This window comes from Myotis nattereri, assembly GCF_964212035.1.
Source record: "Myotis nattereri genome assembly, chromosome: 7".
Classification (NCBI taxonomy): domain Eukaryota; kingdom Metazoa; phylum Chordata; class Mammalia; order Chiroptera; family Vespertilionidae; genus Myotis; species Myotis nattereri.
In genome coordinates this window covers 59,707,038-59,729,894 of record NC_138082.1, presented here as the reverse complement: position 1 = coordinate 59,729,894, position 22,857 = coordinate 59,707,038, and the positions used below count along the sequence as shown (strand labels likewise).

The 22,857-nt window shown below is 34.9% G+C and overlaps 1 protein-coding gene across 4 annotated transcripts in view; it reads left to right on the top strand.

Moving 5' to 3' along the window:
- GALNT13 (polypeptide N-acetylgalactosaminyltransferase 13) overlaps window positions 1–22,857 on the top strand; it is a 474,320-nt gene that overhangs the window by 415,352 nt on the left and 36,111 nt on the right. For all 4 annotated transcript variants that reach the window (XR_013996206.1, XM_081095196.1, XM_081095197.1 and 1 more), the window contains exons 10-11: window positions 12,061–12,200; window positions 21,568–21,666. Coding sequence is in view for 3 of the 4 variants with exons in the window: in XM_081095196.1 (XP_080951322.1) it covers window positions 12,061–12,200; window positions 21,568–21,666 (239 nt within the window). In the remaining variant the exon portion in view is untranslated. The remainder of the gene's footprint in view (window positions 1–12,060; window positions 12,201–21,567; window positions 21,667–22,857) is intronic.

The following is a 22,857-nucleotide window of genomic DNA, read 5'->3' as shown; positions in this document are numbered from 1 at the left end:
TACAGGGATGAAGTTCCAAAATCTTGAAAGTGATATATGGCATGCATCTCACTGAAAGGGCATGTGGGGCAAAGTTAAATTATTAATTTTCTACTCCATTCATCTGATATACAACAGAAGTGAGCAGGCTCAGAAAATAACTAGCCCATACTCTAAAGGGATGATGTGCCCCTTGAAGCCCGTATCCTTACTAAAACAACAGCAAATGTAATAGGTAACTTTTAGTGAGCACTTAGTATGTACCCTGCATTTTAACTCATTTCATAATCACAATAACTCTTTGAGGATGGTGCTGGTATTATGCCCACTTAATAGAAGACAAGAACTGAGGCCTTTTGAGGTTACGTAAATTGCCCTATATCACACATTAGCACGTGACAGAGCAGAATTGAAATCCCGAGAGTTTGAACCAGTAGTCCCTAAGGGAACTGGCATATTCTTAATCTCCTTTAATCATATCTGCATGCATACAGCATTCTTTCCTGCTGCATAAACAGATATCTTTAAATTATATAGAATTCATTCTGTTTGAATGAAGTTATATTCCTTAGGTTTATATTCTGTTAGCCTAGATAATCAAGAATTAAATATGTGTACTTAATATTTCTTCTTATTTGAGTTAATGTGTCCCATAATGTAATCTCAGATATTAGTTGAGTTAATAAGATGTGACAACCAATTCTCACCAGTCTTGGATCATATTAGTTTTTCTATATCCTAATAACTCATAATTCAAAAACATAATTAGATTTTCTTACTGGCTTTGCAGCAAGAATGCTGATTAAATACAGATTAGAAAAATGCACTTTAATAATTATTAAAAATTTTTGCTAATGAGGCCAAGTAACACTTTGGAACCTAAGTTTGCATAAACTTTCTCTCTGTCATATATATATATATATGGGATGGGGCCAGCTGGCTATCCGCCCACGGCCCCTCCCCCCAGCCAGCCCCACCCCCAGTCACCCCGATCAGGGGCGAATGCACGAATTTGTGCACTGGGCCTCCAGTATTTAAGTAATGTCTGTTGCCGTATACCAGGGGTGGGCAAACTTTTTGACTCGAGGGCCACAATGGGTTCTTAAACTGGACCAGAGGGCCGGAACAAAAGCATGGATGGAGTGTTTGTGTGGACTAATATAAATTCAAAGTAAACATCATTACATAAAAGGGTACCGTCTTTTTTTTTTTTTTTAGTTTTATTCATTTCAAACCGGCCAGATCCGGCCCGCGGGCCATAGTTTGCCCACGACTGCCGTATACTGTTATAGGAACTGAAGAGAAATACAGGTGTCAACAAATATATATATTTGAATTTACTACCATTGTCTTGGTTTAATTAATATCTTGCAATGGAAACTTGCTAATGAAAAAATTTAAAAGCATACAGATTTTTTCCCCACAAAGGATTTTCTCTAATGGGATTAATTTATATCCTATCCATAATTAATAGTTTTGCATTAAAGCTGTATTTCTCAATGGTTTTAATGAAGGGTTGTTGTCTCAAATTTTTGGAAAAAGATAAACAAATTTGGGAAATAGTACCTACTTTAGATATTCAAAATAAACTTTAGCTTAGTAAAAGTTCTGAGGAGTCCTATAGTAAAGAAACCTACTGAATGTGTTTAACTTATTATTTCTCTTAAAATATGACCAGATAATAAATGTTTAAGCACTTTTTCCTCTAGTTATGCTACCATCAACTTAACGGTCACCATTTTATTATATACCTGAAAGAAAAAGTTTACAATCTATAATAATTAAAGCATAATAAGCTGATTAGACCAGACGTCCTGGACAAAGCCAGGGCTGCAAGGGAAGCCCGGGTCCCAGGTGCCTACCAGTGGCCAGAGGGAAGCCTGTGGCAGCAACCAGGAGAAGGAAGGCCCACTCTTGCATGAATTTCGTGGATCAGGCCTCTAGTTAAACTATAATATAAGTCTACTTTTCCCTCAGAATTATTTTGTTCCTATCAACCAAAGGTCACTGTTACCAACAGGAGTCCCCAATTTGGGGTGTGGTAAAGGGGGACAGAGATTTTATTCAGTGCAAGCAACTCAACTGTAAAACAGCATGCTGTGGAGCAGCACAGCTAAGAGGTGGTCCCAGTGAGGTAGCCCTGCTGTTATGGCTTTGGTGTTTCAGCTTTGGTGTTAAAGCTCAGTTCTGGAAAGATAACGCCACTCTGGTGTTACAGAGCCAGCAGATGTTATAGTTCCATCCAGGTAAACACAGTCTTCAATTATTGAAAGTAAAAATGCTCATTGGGAGGCAGAGGGGAGCTGACTTAAACAGTGAGAAGTTTCCATCCCTGGTCCCTGATTAGTCAGCCCTCATACAAATAAGGGCTCCAAATCCTCATAGTTTGATTGGTCCATAAGGGACTGTCCTGACTGGTTGGAATGGAGCCACTCTGATTGATCAGTGGAGATGCTAATGAGGATGTAGCTGTGCAGTTCCAACTGGATGGGAAAAGTTTCAATCCTATTGGTTGAAATACAATTTCAGGAATTCCTTTGTAAGGGTCTGGTTGACGGCCAGACTACAGTGCAAATAGGCAGTTCAGTGTGGAAAGCAGGCAGTTTAGTAGGAGGCTTCTCCATGAGGTGCAGTTTGTGTGAGATGCCCCAGTTTAGCAATGGTTGCTGCTCTGTTTATAAATATGAGCCCAATTAGTCCTTCTCAGCAGGTATATTCATTCTTGAGGTTAACATATTAAGGAACTGTTTTAGATATAAACTAAATCAGATACAACATTTTTTTATCATCTCATTCTTATGCATACATATAGTTTTTTTTCAAAATAAGGAAATAAATTGATAAAGTAACTTCACATTTTGAGGCTGACTTTTTGAATCACTTTTCATTGCAGATTTACTGGTGTGTATGTGTTTTCCATCCACTGTCATTCTCAATGCCCTCAAGATGATTGACGATATAGACTTTCTTAAAACATTATTATCCCTGGGATTTCTTCCAAGTCCCTGAAAACATTCAGCAAAGTTTAATCTTGTTACTTTCTTGATTTTACCAGAAGTATTAAAAGTTTTCAGACAATAATCAGGGTATATTTAAATGCCCATTGGTTTAAATGTTAACTAATTACTAAAACTACAATGGACTAGTTCATTCCACAAATAGAAAAACAAGTTTGTATATGCTCAAAAGGAGACAATTACTATATAGCTGTCTTCTCCCCAGAGGCAACTGTAAGATGTCATTGATTATAAAATATATCACCGTTTCAGAGATGGTATAATAACATAATATTGTCATAGCACTGAAGCAACGGTTCTAGCTAGCATCCTGCAGAACTAGTGATTGATTAGACACAACTTGTGAAGCACTATATGGGCATATTTTGCTCCATCAGTTGCACACTAGAATCCTCTGACTTATATTTAATTGTCAAATCAATAGAATAACTTCCAATTATGTCATTGCTGATTATTTCCATGAATTCAAGTTTGTCCAGAATCTTGGATAACATCCATTTTTCAGGACAAGGAGAATTTGCCAAGTAGATTCTATTTTTCATGGGATGATATTTGCCATGTTTTGTAACATCTCTCTATCTTGGTTTTTCTCAGTTTCTCTAGTGTTTTTTTCTCTAAAAATAGCAGAGTGGGCATGATCATGGACTTTAATATTAGATGGATATGACTTTCTAAGTAATCTTGAGCAAGTTAACCATTTAATGTCTTAGTTTTTTCATCCTTAAAATAAAAACAACAGTAACAGATAGGGATAATATAGAGTTTTAATGAGAAAGTATATACAAACGTGTTTATTGTGGAATTAAGAACATGAACTCCCTTAAATAGTGCTATATCTGTTGTTCCAGTACTTCTTGGCCCTAACCATACCATACCATGCCATGATGAATAAATGCTTGTTCTATTCCAAAAATGGTTTGAGATGGCTTTATTTAATTTTAAGTTTATATGATACACTGGCTAGAAAATAGAGAGATACCTTATCAGCTATAAAGTTAGCAGTATTTGTAAGATAAAAATAAATCAATTTGCTATGGGAAAGCACAGCTTTTCTTGTTTCTGAATTCATAAAATAATTACTGCTGAGAATTCCTATTAAACACAAAACAAAGCAAAATTATGTAATGAAATACTCAAGGACCTCAGCATATTCACACTGCTAGTACAATACGTTTGAAAAGCAATTTTTTTTTGCCCTCAATGAAAATGAATATCAAAATGCAGATACTCATTTAGATTTCACAAGGTTTAAAATAATAGAATCTAAATATAAAGTTATATATTAAACTAAACTGATCCTAGATAAAATTTATACTATAGAAGTGTATGGCATGTAGATTTTTCCAGCAATAAAGATAAATTAGAGGGTTGGCTAGTGTCCTTAATTAAAGCAAAGAAACAAAATCAAGTGAATCATTTCAAAAATATATAGTGTATGTGCAAAGAAACAAAAACAATAAAAGACAAAAAGGAACATGGTTGGAGAGATCCTAAAATAAATTTCATATGATTAATGAGTTAAATGAAAAATATATAAAGTGAAAAATTTTAAGGATGTAAGAATATATACTTGGACTTTAAAAAAAAAAGTTAAGATAGTGAAAGCCAAGTATCATATGAAGGGCACAAAGCAAACAATTTTTAACATTTTTGTATTGCCAAATTAAGTACCAAAAATTAAATATTTGCAACATCTATCCCCAATATTGTTGTATCAAGAGTGCTTATACATCAAAAAGTGAACATGTCAATGGAAAACTGGGAAAGGGAAAGAATAGGTAGTTTATAAAAGAAGAAATGGCAAAGCCTATTGGAGAAGAATTGTCATCACTAGTAATCAATTTTAAATAATATTGAGGTATCATTTATCTCCACATAACAAAAACTGGTAAATTAAAGAATACATTAAGATAGTCAGTGTTCTGAAAGGGAAATTAGGTTTTTATCACTGTTAAAGGTATGCAAATTTGATATATCTTTCTGGGGAGCAGGTTAGTAATAGGTAAGTTTTTTAAAGTCTTGAGATCAGCATATAATTTCTCAAAATGCATTGCTTCTAGAAATTATTCTAATGAAATAAGAGCATAATAAAAAAAGATATAAATATGTTCATTGATTTTTTAGTCTGAAATGAGAAACAACTTGAATGTCTAACTATAGGGAACTGATTAAGTAAGTTATTACCAACATGTAACATAGAATGCCACAGAGGCATTAGAAACAAAGTTATAGAAGAGTTCAGTTGACCTGAAAAGTGTTCATGGCCTACTGTTTTAGGAATAAAACAAGTTATTAGTGCACATTGCAGTATAATTAAATCTTTGAAAGAAAATTTGTATCTATATAATTATATATAAAAAGAAGGCTAGAGAAATCATTACCATCATGCAAATATAGCTGTATTACAGATGACTTTTAAAAAAATTTTATTGATCGATTTAGAGAAAGAGGATGGGAGAGAGAAACATCAATTTGTTGTTCTACTTATTTGTACATTCATTGGTTCATCCTTGTATGTGTCCTGACTGGGAATCAAACTCACAACCTTGGTTTATACGGTTGACTCTATCTAACTGAGCTACTTAGCCAAGACACAGATGACTTTTATATAACTTTTTGTATTTACCTGTTTTAAAAATTAATCTGCAACGAGTACTAACTCTCAAATAACTGTTAAAATTTTGTAAAAGATAAACATATAAATTGTATGTACTTTTTTTCTTAATATGGGGGATAAAAAACAGAAAACAAAAGACAAAATGCACAAGGTATACCAGTAGTGGTTCATTGGCTCAATACCCCTCTTGCATTTTCTATAACATGTGTGAGTTAGGGAGCAGGTGACTATATACTCTGCTATAGCTTATGAAGGGTGGTAAACACTGCTTTGAAGGTCCTTACTTAGTTTTTTTCCCCTAGAGATTGTGGATTTTATAGTTGATTTGCTTCAACCGATATCAAATTGACCTTTATTTTAAAAGGCAATTGCAAATGTTCACTCTTCTTGTTTGCCATATTCTCATTCATCTAAAACCAAGTAGTTCAATATGAGATTTTTTATTGTCAAATTGAACTGAAGTTTGAGGCAATTGGAAAATTTAGCCTCAAGACCTGCCCAAACTTGACTATGAAGATCAGACAGACATAAATCAATTGGGAAGTTGTTTGATCTTTGCTTCTTCTGTGTGACATAGCTATGATCTTTGTACAAGTAATCTCATTTTTATCCCATTAAAATAAAATTGCAATCATAATAGTTAATGCTACATTCAACAAGTAATCACTATATATTATGAGGTGGCATGGACCATCAGCCTTTAATGTGGTTCTATCCAGTGATTTCTTAATGAGAGGTTATGTGTCTGGGTGATTTCTATACATATCAAGAATGGGTAAAAATGGAAATGCTGGATTAAAAGAGTAGTTTTTTCTTTGTTGTTGTTGTTTTTTAATAATACAAAAATATTCCAAGTAATTTGCTAAACCTCTGACACAATCTAGTATTTATATACTCTAAAACACAATAATCTCTAGTTGGATTAAAATTATTTATCTTTTAATTATGATTACTTTTGAGGAGAAAGGAATGCAGATCCTTATTTATAAAGCTCCCGATGACAAGTATTCAAAGTGAATAACAAAATAAAGACTTTATTTTTCTGTTGTAGAGAATTCTGAAAATATCACACAAAAATTCTTAGCTGAAACTATGGATATTGGTCTAGTGAAATATGCAAGTGTATTGTTAATATATTCTTGTGTATAAAAAACTTTATGATTACTACATAGTTTTAATTATTGTGCTTAAGGAAAAATTGTTAAGTTCTTGTTCTTTTTTAGTAGTTAGCAAAGGGAATATGCTGTTTTTCTTTTCATTTTTTTATTGTTGTTTCATATATTTTCATTTTACTTTGTTATAATAACAGTATATTAAAATTGTTTTATCAACATTTTTATATTCTTATACAGTTATAATTGTTTCAATATATGAATTCTATTTTGTCAATTAGATAAATATATCATTGATTTACTTATGCATTCCTTGAAGGAATACATTTCCCCTTTTCTTTAAGCTCACAGCAGTACATATTCATATGCATAAAACTCTAAGCTTTAGCCAACAGGTTATCCTATTATCAGGTATCCTGATTATAGGGGAACCAAAGCTATTAGGCTTATTAGGCTCTACTAGGGAAGAACTTAAATAAGTTCATTATGATCTTCAATCTGTTTAAAAATTTAGGATATCCTACATATCTAAGTTTAATACTACCATGAAGTAGATTTTAAAATGATGAATAAAAGACAGGTTATTTAATAAAGTATAACAACGAATAAGTGTTATCATTTGCCTCTTAATCAAACTTGCATACCTGTAGTTAATTAAAATGCTTTTTTTTCTAATTCATAATGCATCTTTATCTTGTCAAAGCCTTTTCAGGTTTATGCTAATCTCATTGAGATATTTACCTTAATAACTTTCAACTCTTTAAGTTGCCTTTGAAAAAAAAAGTAAAAAAAATGCATCCAATGCTTGTATTGCAACCTTCCTATCACACCCTAGTCTGTTTATTTGTCTTCCTCCACTAGAATGTAAACTCCATAGAGGAAGACACTTTTGTTTTGTTCACTAATGGATATCAAATGCCTAGTTAATGCACTTGGCATGTAATTGGAATAAAATAAATAAGCTTCTGCTGACTTAATCTTGGCTTGGCCTCTGCTCTCTTTTTTTTCTCTTTCTCTTTTTCCATCTGTTTATTTTACTCTGCGTTGGCCTCACTATCTTAGGAGTTCTCTCTATGGTAGTCCCAGAAACTCCAGGCTTAAAGCATCCATACACAGAGCAATTCCACAGGAATTAGAGTGTCAACTTCAACCAGCAAATTCTCAGTACACATTTATTAGGCTGGATTGTTCACATATCCTTTCCTGAGCCAATCATTATGATGGGTTGGGTGTAAGGTTGAAAAATGGAATGCTCTGGTTGTCTTGAATGCTACTCAGAACTTGGCCTGAGTGACTCATGGAAAGCATCTCTTGGAAACTATTAGATATGCAGGCTTTTGGGCCTCACTTAAAACTAACAAGATTATAATCTGCAATTTAGCAAGATTCCCTGGTGACATGCCTTTATCATGTGCCCACAGCTGAAGCTGGAAAGGTGGGTAGGGGAATGGAGTCACCAAACCATCATATTGAAAGTGGGGAAGGGATGCTCCTAGCAGAAGGAAGAATGGGTATTGGCATGGGAAACAACAGATATCCAGTACAATATACAATATGAATTCAGCAATTATTATATACTAGAGGCCTGGTGCACAAAAATTTGTGCACTTGGGGGGGGGGCGGGAAAGGGGGGTCTCTCAGCCTGGCCAGCGCCCTCTCACAGTCTGGGACCCCTCAGGGGATGACCACCTGTTGGCTTAGGCCCGTTCCCCGGGGGATTGGGCCTAAGATGGCAATCAGACATCCCTCTGGCAGCCCGGCAGCCCTCAGGGGATGTCCACTTGCCAGCGGGGAGCAGGCCTAAACTGCAGTCGGACATCCTTAGTGCTGCTGAGGAGACAGGAGAGGCTCCCACCACCACCGCTGTACTGGCAGCCATCAGCCTGGCTTGTGGCTGAGCAGAGCTCCTCCCATGTGAGAGCACCCTGACCACCAGAGAGCAGTTCCTGCATTGAGCGTCTGCCCCCTGGTGGTCAGTGTATGTCATAGTGACCAGTCATTCCCAGTCTTTCTGCTGTTAGGGTCAATTTGCATATTACCCTTTTACTATATAGGATAGAGGCTGGTGCACGGGAGGGTGCCGGCTGGTTTGCCCTGAAGAGTGTCCCGGATCAGGGTGGGGGTCCTGCTTGGGTGCCTGGCCAGCCTGGATGAGGGGATGATGGCTATTTGCAGCTGGTTGCACCCTCTTCAGGGTGGGGGTCCCCACTGGGGTGCCTGGCCAGCCTGGGTGAGGGGTTGATGGCTGTTTGCAGCTGGTCACACCCCCTTCAGGGTGGGGGTCCTCACTGGGGTGCCTGGCCAGTCTGGGTGAGGGGCTGAGGGCCTTTTTCAGGCTGGCAGGTGACTGACACTCCCAACCTCTCCTTTTTTTCTTTTTTCTTTTTTTATTCTGGGATTTATTTACCTTCTATGGCTGTCACTGGAGCTGAGAGCCGGCTTTAGCTCTGAGGCTTGGTTCCAGCTCTGAGACCTCAGTTTGTCTGACTTCTATAATTGAAACACTGTTGCAACTCCAGCTCTGAGGCCTGGCTGGCTGAAAGCAGGTTTCTGGGGTTTGTTTGGCTTCTATAATTGCAACATTGTTTCTTAGAGTGCAGCTCAGAGGCCGGCAGCGGCAGGCGAGGAACTTTGGCTTCCTCCATCACTGGAGCAAGCAAGCCTCCTGTTCGCTTCAGCTGCCTGGCCGCCGGCCGCCATCTTGGTTGGCAGTTAATTTGCATATCACCCTGATTAGCCAATGGAAAGCGTGTTGGAGGTATGGTTAATTACCATGTTTGTCTATTATTAGATAGGACTAGGCACTGTGTTATGCCTTTTTCAGGCTATTTAGTATTTACAACATCTAATAAGATGTTATCAGATAGGATGCCTAAGGCTTCAAGAGATTAAATAATTTATTCAAAGTTTTTGGTGTGAGGCAATGGGAAGATTAATCTATAATATAATATCAAGTAGTAAGAAGTGCCCTGGAAAACAATTAGGCAGGAAAGAGGAATAGAGTCTGGCTCAGGATGATCGCATGGAGAGATCAATTTAGATAGGAAGGCCAAGGTGAATCTGAGGAAGTGAAGTTTGGATGAAAATTTGTATAAAGCGAAGGACAGCTCATGAAAGTTCAAGGGTAATACCATTCCAGACAGGAAAAAGGATGAGTACAAAGCCATGAAGTGAAAATGACCTTCTCATGTAAAAAAAAAAAAAATGTAAGGTAAACAACAAAAATCCAATGTGGCTATGATGAAGTGACTATCGATGATTAATTCAGAGAGATAGCCAAGAGTCAGTTCATGAGGATATTAAGCATTGGTTAAGACATTGTCAGTTATTCTTAGCACAGTAGAACATCATTTGAAGATTTAGAGCAGGGGATAGACATAATTGTTTTTTTATATTTAAGATATATTGTTTAGGGAACAGACAATGATGACTAAGGGATAGATGGAGAAATGTAAGACCTCAGTGGGACTAATTAGGAGGCTATTACAATGCTAGTCTAGGCAAAAGATGAGAGAGGGTGGGACCAGCATGGTAGAGGGGAAGGTGGGAGGGGGCAGCAGGGCTGGGGATATATTGTAAATGCAGAGCCAAAAGAAATCCCTAATAAATTGAATATGTATGTGTAAGATAAAAGAATTACTCCTCTGTTTTTCCCTGAGCAAATGGATGGATATTTGTGCTAGTTACTGAAATGGAGAACCTTAGAGATGGAATAAAATGGAAAATCAAGAAGACTGTTTTAGATCTGTCAAATTTGAGATGCCTCTTAGAAATTCCAGTAACATTCTTGGGTAAACAATTGTATAAACTACTTTAGAGAGGTTTAGAGCTAAGAGTTTGGAAAATAAGGCAGGTGGCATTTTTAAGCTGTGGATCTAAATAATCTAATTCAGGTTCTACTTCATAGTTACTCATCTATATGACTTTGAAGACTATCATATAGGTGATTTCAGTTGCCATAGCACTTAACACAAAGAGATAGTCTTTTAGTGATCTGTTTTGTAAATGTTTTCAAGCCTTAAACTCCAGAATGGAAGTTCTAGACAAAATTATTTTGATAGTAAATATTTATCTGTTCAAAATTCCCAAAGACCTGGTTGTTTTCTATCTAAACACCAGCTAGAAAAGTCAATGTTTTCTTAGAAGGAAATGGTTTGGCCTGTAAATATCAGCAGAATGCTTTCCAGAACACTAAGGCATTTCTTTTTGTAAAACAAAAAAATCCGAAGAGATGGCAGAGGAAGGGGAAAGCTAGAAGGTGATGGGCTCCAAGACTGTTGCTACTTTTGAGGCTAAAAACAAATAATGGTATTAGTTGCAGACATTTAGGTTGTCTAAACAATTGTTTCTTGTTTTGTAGAATGATTGATGGGCTTTGCTGCTTGGTTGAAATAGAATATAGTAAATACTGGGCCATTTATTCTACCCTAATGTCTAGTTATTACTTGTCTTAAAGAAACCTATGAAATAGAGACCTTTCCAAAATAATCTCAGAAATAATTGCAATCTCATCACAATTATTTAGTCATTTTGGTCAAAGGTCACAACATATTTTTATATAAAAGTTAGTGGTATTATTGTTTTTATTTCTCATCTAGAAAGCATTTTCTTAGGATCATCAATGTAAATATTAATTTTACATATTCTGTTTTGATATGAAGTAAAACTAAACAATTTTAATATACACCTGTGTGTATATTCCATTTGTTTATTAGTTACTATATGCTTACTTATTTACTACCTTATCCAAGTAGCTTATATTAATTCATAAAATGAAATAAGAAAAAATCAATAAAGAAAAAATCAGGTCTATTATAAGCCTAGATAGAATAAACATTCAAGAAGAAGGAGAAGAAGAAGGGAAAATTAGAACATGTAAGTGCCGTACATTGTTAAGCATCATATTTATATAGTAAATTTCTCATGAAATCCGCAGGTGGTGAATAAATGACACTGTAGGGAAAATATGAACATTTAAAAAGGCATTGGAGCTATTGAAATTTTTATTAAAGAAAAAACACCTCAGTTAAGCTTTGATTATAAGATGCTAAATTAATAGCAATTAGTTGATTAATTATTCAATCTAAGAAGTACAAGTACTTGGTGATAAATATTTGCATTTGAAAAGTCATAACCAATGGGAAAACTATTTTTATGTCAATTTAATGTACTAATTAGATGTTAGTAAGAAAATCAGTGTAATAGCAGCTGCATATGCAATTGAATTTGATGGAATTATAATTACAGAAAAAAGACTGATCAAAATTAAACAGAGTGAAACGGTGCTAAAATCAAAATAGCACAAACTGATTTGTGTTTTTCTGAAAAATTCCAGGTGTTGTCAAAGTGGATTATGGAGATGTGTCAGTCAGAAAAACACTGAGAGAAAATCTGAAGTGTAAGCCCTTTTCTTGGTACCTTGAAAACATCTATCCGGACTCCCAGATTCCAAGACGTTATTACTCACTTGGTGAGGTATGAATTATTTATTTTGGTTGAGTTATAAATGTATTTTGAAAATAGAGCAATATCTAAGGAGTTCAATCTTTTTTTATGTTATGAATGAAATGCTTTAAGGGTATTTAGATCTGTTTTAAATGACTTCTTATATATTACCAGGACCATAAAGATCTTTACCATTGGGATTTGTAAAAGTATGGGGATAGTTTAAGACTGAATAAATAATATTTTCTTGTTTCTTTATCAATGGCTCCAAAACTTTTTGATCCTATGGACCTTATATTCCTCTCTAAAAATTTTTAATTTAATTTTTATATTAAATTTATTGAGTTGACACTGGTTAATAAGAGTACATAGGTTTCAAGTGGATCTTACACCCTTAAAATTTATGGTAAACTGCAAAGATCTTTTGTTGATGTGGGTTATAACAATATTTACTGTATTGAAACTAAAACTGATAACTTTAAGACCTATTCATTAATTCACTAAAAAAATTGTTATATGTTAATATATATAAGTAACATATTTGAAAATAATATATATTTTCCAAAGTAAAAATCAAATGGTAAGAAGATTAGCATTATATATAGTTGTATATGTTGCATTAATGTCTTACCTAATAGAAGGTATTCTTAATCTCTGTTTCACTATTCAATCTACTGTAATATCACACACCATGTAAACTCCGGAAGACTCCTTGTACATTCTGAGAAGTGACAGTGAAAACTGCAAGTAATACCTTAGTATTATTATTAAAATCCTATTGACTTCCCTAACTGGTTTGGCTCAGTAGATAGAGCGTCAGCCTGCGGACTTGAGGGGTCTGGGTTCGATTCTAGCCAAGGGCATGTACCTTGGTTGCGGGCACATCCCCGGTGGGGTGTGTGCAGGAGGTAGCTGATCGATGTTTCTCTCTCATTGATGTTTCTAGCTCTCTATCCCTCTCCCTTTCTCTCTGTAAAAAAATCAATAAAATCTATAAGACAATAAATAAATAAAATAAAATTGTATTGACTTTGTGGGCCAACTGAGAACCGTTCTTTTTCAAAATATATATTATCTTTGCAAATACACAATTGCCTTTATCATAACTATACAAACACATATTCATAATATATATTCAATTGTTCAAAGTAAGAATTATTTCTTTTTGAATTATATCTTCCTTATTGGTAATTTCCACCTAATGGGTATTAGATTTGGGAATAAAAACGAATTTAATATTGGTTTTAACTAAAGCATTTTAACAGTAATCATGTAATGCATTTGGGAAAGAATTATTAATTTTGTTCTTCAGTTGAAATTGGCATTTTTATAGGTCATATTAGGATATCTGAAAATTTATAGAATTTGAGCTAATACTTTTTTGATCATTTGCAAAAAAAAAAAATCTGTAACTTTATCCACACTGTCACTTTAATAGACATACATAACTTATTTATGATTAACTAGAAAATAATTAAAGAAAAAATAAGACTCAAACTGAATGGGCATGTAAATATCTCTCTATAGAATTTTTCAGTTTACAGATATTTAACCTTAATCTGAATAACGTGGTGCAAAGATTTATATGTAATAACACTGAATGTACCACTTTAGTCATTTATTAGTCCTGTGCCTCAGGGTTTTATTCACTTATTTTGTTTATTTTTATGGGAGGGGGTTGTTGTTGCCATTGTTTTTGAATCCTATATAATAAAAGCGTACTATGCTAAGTGTCCGACTGATCAGTCAACCTTTTGGTTTACTGGTCAACCAGTCACTATGACCACTAGGGGGCAGACACTCCGACCGGTAGGTTAGCTTGCTGCTGAGGTCTGGCCAATCAGGATTGGGCAAGAGGGCCAGACACACTGTGGAGCCCTCCCGCGGTCCCTCCCCTACCGACTAGCCCTGATAGACCTCAATTGGGACTGAGTGAAATGGTCCCGATTTCCCTGATTGCCAGCCAGGCCAAGGGACCCCACCCATGCACAAATGTGTGCACCGGGCCTCTAGTATGTAATAAATCGCATGTTAGCATCAGTGTCACAGCATTTATATTCAGTACATGACATATATGACAGTGCTTTTTAAGCTCAAACAGTATTTGCATGCTTGTTATTATATTTTAGTTTACTGGTGATCCCCAATAAAATAGTTAATACTCTCATTTCTTTACTGAAAAGTTTGCTTGAACAATCATGAACCTGCCTGTACCCTTAGAAAAAGTGAGTTTTTTTTTTATTCTTGTGCTAGAGTATTTCTCTAATTGTAGTCAGTGGACCCAGGTGACCAGTAAACATTAATTACTTTTTTCTAAAAGAAGATATAACCAGAGCATATAACATGATCGGTGTGAGTAAAGAGGACTCTTTGGAAATTTTCTAAGGCCACCAGGTAACTCCTGAGAAAGACGCGGTGCTCTGAAATGAGACCTCGATGTTTACTTCCAAGTTAAACATCCAATTTTATGCTTTCCTGCACTACATCAAGGAAATCTAATTAACTGACTTCCTAAAAAAGTAAAAGTAGAGTATAGTGTGGGAAAATTTCTTTGTACAACCTACTGATTTTGAATTAGCTATCTTCTGTAATGGATCAGGTGGCCATATTTTAATTTCTAGAAATAGTTTGAAAAGCTTGAGAAGAGAGATATTGTGCCTTTCTGGCTTTTTGAAACATATCCAGAAGAGGCAGTATGTCGTGTTGAAAAAATCCCGACCTTGGAATCAAGCAGAAGAGCGTTTAAATTCGGACCCCACAGTTTACAATTTGAGTGGCACTAGGGATCCTCTCCGGTACCTGTCAGCAGCATGAAGATAATCATACAGGGTTATAGTGATGATTGAAGATACAGGGTATTTAGCACTGTGCCTGGCAAGAAGTTGTAGCAGCACCAGTGCAGTTATTGTAATTATTACCGATACCATTTATTGATTTCTTACTATGTCAAACATTATTCTAGATGCTTTATTTCAATTATATCATTTAAAAATCACAACTCATGACTTGGGTTTTGTTATTATCTGCCATTGAATATGGAAACTGACATAGAAAAAGTATGTGATTGACTTATGGGTCATAGAACTAGATAGCTGTTGAAGTCAGATTCAAATACATGAATTTAGTCTGACACTAAAGCTCACGTTTCTTATAACTAGAAGGATAAAATAGATTATTATTATATTTTATGTGTTCAAAGTGCTTTTATTAAATAAGGGCTTAAGCTGGAACCAGTATTATATGCTAAGGATGTAAAGTCAAATAAGGAAATACCTTATTCTTAAGCTATTCTACTGGGTGGAGAATGGCAAGAGAGAATCAAGAAACTCAGTAGAAATCAAAGGTGTCCTACATCAGGTATATAGGCATGCTATGAACTGCTGTTTCAAGAACCTGGCAAATTTAAAAATCTGTAAGATGTAAGTTTTGAACTTTCTGGGATATGAATGTACTATAGTTTTCCACTTTAAAACCAGCAATCCAGCAACTGTTTCCATGGAAACAAAAGGACAAATTCACTGAGCACTACTTCTCAATTCAATTTTGCATAGTCAAGGATACACAATTTAAGATGGACATGTTGATAATGAGTTTGAGATGATGATCTGTTAATGGACAAGTTATTTACTTAAAGGTTTGTATTTCTTATTGTCTATCATTAACTATTATTAAAATAATGTAAAGGCTATTTTCCTTATTTATGGAGGTACTATCTATCAAATAGTTAGAGCCTCAAAGTGATAACACATGTCTAAGCTACTTATCAAGACAACAAAATTATGTCAATATAGTTTATTCATATCTACTCAATTTCAAGTGAAATTGTTAAGATTTAACAATGCACAGTTTTCTTAAGTTTCACTATTTCGCAAAGCCTATATATAAAGACAGTATTTATTAAAATACATTTCATTTTCAAAATTGAGCTATCAGCTATTAAAATGTGTATACATTTTTGGAGACACCCTGTATTTAATGTTGCAGTATACTGGTGACTATAACATTTTCCTGTAGATTTTTTTTTAACTTTCCTAGCTATACTAGTAGAGGCAAATACGGTATTCAATTTTTCCTTATAGATTGTCACCAAAATAATCATCAGTAGAATTACTGAGGTCAGATGGTTATATCTTAATTGCTTATGTTTTTATTTTACTCAGATAATTGAAATATTACTTCACCCAGTTCATGAATTTCATGCAATTTTGAATGAGAAGTTAAAAGCTGTGCAATTGCTTTGAACTAAAACCTTTAAGTAGCTTAATGAAGCATGTGCTTTATAGATTCAGTAAGGAGATCATAATGAGATAAGGAAGTCAAGCTCTTTGCAGCATTACATTCTCTCTTAAGTAGTCATTTAGCTTATGTAGATGCAGCATGCCAGTCCTGATCTTGCACATATGAAGGGTAATTTAAGTTTAACATTGAAAAATGGCATTCTAACACAGTAATCTCTCACCCAAATTTTTGGCCTATGACAAGCCAGCATTTGGGGGAGGCGGGTAGTATTGTGAGCTACATGGGCCACAAGTGTACCAAAGGGAAGAAGAAAGAGGAGGGGATTTCTGGAGCCAAGTGACTTAACTCCTAGGGATTAAAATTTGCAGTTGTATCTTTACTTTGAGCATGTTTAGATATCTGTCTCTGCATTTTATATTACGTACTTGACCTCAGCATATCTTCTCCCTCTTATATCTTTTCACTATAACTACTAATTCAGGCATTGGCATATATTGGTATTGTATCCTTAAATATTGTTCAAGAGCAAACTTAAGTTACTAAAAATAGAGATCTGTGAAGCTGCCTGGCTGCAGGGATTCAGGGTATAATCAGTTACTGCCAAATGCAGAAGCAAAAGCACTTTGAGTTTTATCCTCTCTGTTGGTAATCAGGAGATCAATCTATTTATAGATTCGCAGTCTTCTTGACCTTTCAATAGGATAACCAGTAAGAAAGCCTCTTTGTAAATGGGTTACAGAAATGGGGGCATTCTCTCTGCTCATGATTATGTTTCTGAAACTCTTTGGTACCCGGGTAAACTAATTTCCATGCCAGGGTAACTGAATATGCATATGTACAGACAGATTAAATATGTTACTCTGCATTAGAGGTTAACTTTAAAGAATGTTAGGCTGGTTGACTCACCTGTGGGAAAAAATGAGTTTATTACCTGAAAAATAGTTTTAATATATTTTTATTAATTTCAGAGAGGAAGGAAGAGGGAGAGAGAGAAACATCAATGATGAGAGAGAATCATTGATCGGCTGCCTCCTACAAGCCCCCACTGGGAATGGAGCCTGCAACCCAGGCATGCGCCCTGACTGGGAATTGAACCCTGACCTCATGGTTCATAGGTTGATGTTCAACCACTGAGCCACACCGGCCAGGCCTGAAAAATACCTTTAATTCACATTGCTGACAATTAGGCTAAAACAAATTTTAATTTTATTACTCAAATATATATTGACACAAAACAGCTGCAACAAACTATATATGCAAGTTAGATATACACTGAATTCTCCCAGGATTTGTGTTGTTTGTTTTTGCTATTCACCAAAATAAATAAAATTGTTTAATTTCTTATGTTCTTTCTGGTGGAATGGGGTTAGATATCACATATTCAGAATTTTTAAATTTCAAAGTCATTAATCAAGGCATTCTAAATCAAAAGTCAGCTTGGATTTGTTAAGTATATAGGTTTTGCACATATATCTCTGATATATTCATAATTTGGCAAAGATAAAATATACTTAAATGCCTCTTTTTAGAATTGGAATTCTCTTTGTTGCTTGCTATTAAGATCCAGCAGAGGGAGCAAGAGCTGGTGAGTAGAAACATTTAGAAAAAGGCTTGCTAACATAAAGAATGAATCCAAAGAATTTTCCAGATTTCAGAACTATGAGTGTGCTATACTTTATGCTGATAGAAGCTGTAGAACAAACTCTGTAAGGAGTTTCTAACAGATAGAGTTCTTCAGTGGTTGGTTGCCTAGATTTTTCTTAATGGCATGATCAAGCAATTGGTATTGTCAGGTACCAGTGTCAAGATCAGGATCTTTCCAGAAATTTCATTTCTTTGCTTATAGAACATTCTTTGACTAAGGTCCCAGGATGTTCTTAGAAAGGTTTTGATTTTAAAAATCACACAAGAGTACCCTAAATCTGATTATCCTTTGCATCATCAAAAGATGAGATGCATGGTTTGAACTTTCTGGCATGCCAATATCTTATTATTTGCATTAAGATTTTCCTTTTAAGGATTGTCAGTATGCTCTAGTGACCATTTTTATATTTTGAAGAAAAATGTAGAAAATCCCCATAGTGTTGGGCTTACTAATTTGGAAACATTCTGAAATAAACCAATCTGCCTTCGAGGTGTACATATAATGTTTTAAAAATCTGGATATCACCGGCCTAGTGACATAAACTTTTCAGATATTACCTGTATCCCTAAGATATGTTCCTCCAATTTTTTTTAAGATGTGTATTGATATCCCTGTTCCCTGATACTCTGTGCCCCATCCTGTTTGTATCTAATGTCATTCTGGCCATTGCCAGAAATCATTTACATGACCTCAGCCCAGGGCACTCAACATGAAAGAAAATCTTATTATTAATCTTCTTAACACAGTCCTTGATCTGATCCTTGCCAGTTTTCATCTGTCTTGTTCCATGTGCCTTCACCATTGTCTGGATTGCCTGTTGTTACCTTTATTTCTGGTCAACTGGAACTCAATCCTCCCTTGCTCCTCCCAGGCCTCTTTTCTGATGAATTCTTCCTGCCTCTCTGGATGTCAGGGTTGGGCAGCTCCCAAACTCATAACTTTCAACTCCTTATTTGGGCAAATTACTTAACTTCACTGTATCTTGATGCTTTCATTTGCAATATAGGGGTAATAGGTTGGTTATAAATATTAAATTAGCTATTATACCGAAGTGCTTAGAATAGCACATGGAACATGCAGTTACATAATTGCTCATTATTATTGCTGATGGATGGTATTGATGGTGGTGGTGGTAGTGGTCTCTCCTGTCTCATTCTGACAGCTGCCCTCAGCTACTGACTTCTGTCTATTCCCAGTCTCCTCGATCCCACGTCCAGCCGGCCTCACCAGACTTGAGTCAAGTTCATATATTGTATCCTCTGAGCATCTGCTACATTCCAAGGGACAATATTACTTGTCCAGAACAAACCACTCTGTAGAAAAGTTAGAACATGTCAAAATTGTAGCAGGCTTCTTTCCTTGCAGTCCCCAAAATGAGTCTATTCTGGAATTCTGAAAAAATAGTGGCAGCAGTGACATGGTGTCTGCATGTCCTTGAATTCCCCCATGAAAATAGAAGGAGCATAGAGGAGAGAAAAATCAAAAATTGATGACAATGTTGACAACAAAATTAGGTGGCAAGGTATTCTCACAAATCCCAAAATATGAGCTGTCAATTTTATGACCATAAGATACTACCATCCTTGCAGTAGGAAGCAAAGGGAAGTAATGGGGTGCCTGATGGAACTGAGACCAGAATAACACCCAAATTACTAATAAATACTCATGAGAATTTGATTCAGGGCAATCGGATAATAGTTAAAACTGGGAAAAGTGTTTTTATACCATCCATTTATAAGTCAGTGAAAAGCCTCCTTTCTGATGTCTGAAGGGTCTGAACACTGTGCTGTGAATTCTTAAAACTCACTAGTTGAAGGTTCTTCTCAGGATAAATTTGAGGGACTAAAGCCAGTGTGTTTTTTGTGTGAATAATTTTTAACACTGAGTGCTGGTGGAAAGTAAAGGAGGTTTTCATAGCAAAGCCAATTCCTCTTCCACCCAGCAGGGATGTGTAGGGCACATGTTCCAGCTGTCCTTGACAGGAACTGTTTACACAGGAGACATTGCTAATTTGACCAGCCTCGATCTCCTGTCCCTGTACTTTTTGAAGGCTTGGAAAAAACCAAACCAAACTGTCCCTTATTTTTTGAGATCTCCTAACTCTGTTCATTGTTTCTATTTTTGTCTGGACCTTCCATTTCCTTTGTCCCTATTGTCCCCACCACCTCAATTTGGACACAATTTTGCTTCTTGGAGCTTTTATCCTTTCCCTCTAATACCCACAGTGTGTTCTGTGGTTTCTAATGGGTGCCTGCTCGGATTTCTTGATGAAAGCATCCATAATCCTGCTCGAAATCTCAACCCATTAGAACAGGGTTTGCCCACTGTGTTCAGTTTTTCCTAACCCTTACCAAGTGTGAATTCCAATCCCTACTGTTCTCAGTTGCCAATTGGGGCTTTAATGCAAATCATATCATTTTTATCCAATTCCAGGAACTATTACTTGACCATGGAGTTCTGTACCATATAGAAAAGCAAAATGTGTAAACCTAATCCATCTTCTTATTCATTCACCAATATGAATAAACATGTACCTAAGCCATAGATAACTAAGTAGACATATCCAAGTGATTTATGAGTGAACAGTAACATATGCATGTCGTAATAAGAGTCAGAGATAAGCAGAGTGGACAAGTATAACAAATGCATATTTGGGGTTGAGACTAAGGAAAAAATTGAAAATATTCCATATATTAGAAAGGTTTTCTTCTCCTTTTTTGCATTCATTTGTACATGATTTAGTAATTTTAGCATTTTAAAACTTAATGAATATATTTTGTATTTATATTTGGCTCAAATATGTATTAACTTTACATTAATTATGGGGCTAATGCAGTTTGATTGTAAACCAAGAATCTTATGTTTGCAGTTAACAATTTAATCTTGCTTTTGAGGAATTTTTAATGTGAAATCGCCATTTAGCCTTGTAATAGATTTTCTTAGGGTCAACTGCTTTCCGTCAAATTTGGCATTAGGAATGAAAAAAAGATGTATGAATATGTTTAAGTTACAAAAATAAACAATGTAATTAATCTCCATTAATATATAAAATGAAGTGTCTAGTAAGGAAGCAATCTATAAAAACATATACTTAAATATTTAACCTTGTTTATATTTATTTGCATATGGTACTATAGACAATTCAAGAATAGAATAGTGGAATTTGGACACTGTCCTAATTTTAAAAGAATTTATAGAAGAATTCCTAATTAGTAATAAGTAGATGCTCCCTTCTTCTTTGATACTATGCTGTAAACAAGTCATTCCTCTTGAGTAGAGGCTAATGACAATACCAGTGTTGTCACTTTTGTTTTAGTTGTAGTTCAGAAACTGACATAGATCTGAAAATGGAAACAGAAAAAAGAAAATACATAATTTAAAGCAATGTGTTCTTCTTAGAGAGATTTCCCTACACATGTATATACTTTTGTTATCATTATACACTTAGATATCAGAAAGATTTCCTGACTTATCTCTATCTGACTTATGCTTTTGTGTGTGTGTTCCCTTTAGATAAGAAATGTTGAGACTAATCAATGTTTAGACAACATGGGCCGCAAGGAAAATGAAAAAGTGGGCATATTCAACTGTCATGGTATGGGAGGAAATCAGGTAAGTTCTCTTTTTTTTATCAACTTCATATTTGGGGTGGAGAGGGGGAGACATATTATTGTGAAAACTATCACACTAGACCATGGCTTACAATTCAATTACAATACTTAGTTTAGCAAATCAATGGGCATTCAAATTAAGAACTAATTACACTGTTTTATTGTCCCAAGTTTCTTAAGAAAGTACTACAGAATTTAATTAAAAGGGCAAAACTTTCAACTAGCCTGCAGTAATGAAAACAGCCCAATATTTCAGACTCATCTCATTTTACCTTGTATGAGCAAATGAGGACAAAATGTATAATGTCAAAGCCTCAGGAATTCATAAATGAGGTGAACAAAAGCTAAAACCCTACACTTACAGATATTCTAATGTCTCTACATCATGAATTTAGTGACAAGATAGAAATTAAACCAATATTTTTTCATCTTTATGATTATTTATTCATGTCTATAAATATATGTACAAGAATGTTTACTGAAATGTTTTTTATTATAACACAAACAGTGAAAACAACGAAATATTTGCCAAGAGGGGAACATTTAATTAAATCATGATGTATTAATAGTGTAGAATACTATATAGCCGACAAAATGACTGAGAGAAGTCTATATGTATTGCTATCAAAATTGAAATGAGGGTAAAAAAAAAAATCAGTACAATTTATTTTGAATGATCTCATTTACAAAAAAATACGTATGAACATTTTTCTCTATGTAGTATCTATGATATCTATATTTATATGGATCATTATCTACTCTATTAGATATGTATAGAAATCTATCTAGAATATAGATTACCTCCGGTAAAAATATTGAATTGAAATAGGAAATTTTAGTTTTTACTCCACATATTTTGTATATATGTATTACTTTCATAATTAAACAAAAATAGAGAAAGATGAACTGTTGATAGTAAAGGAACATCATTTTACAGCATTAGTATAACCTGGGTAATTTATGATGTTACATAATACTTTTTAAATTTATCTTTATTGCTTGAAGTATTGTAGATGTCCCCTTTATTTCCCTCAGTGAACCCCTCTACCCTGGGACCACCCCTCCAGCCTTCACTGCACATTGTCTATGTCCATGGGTTATGTATAGATGCATATAAGTTCTTTGGTTAATATCTTTAATATTTTATCTATAAAGTGGATAAAAGATTTTCCCCATGTTTTTCCCTCTAAAT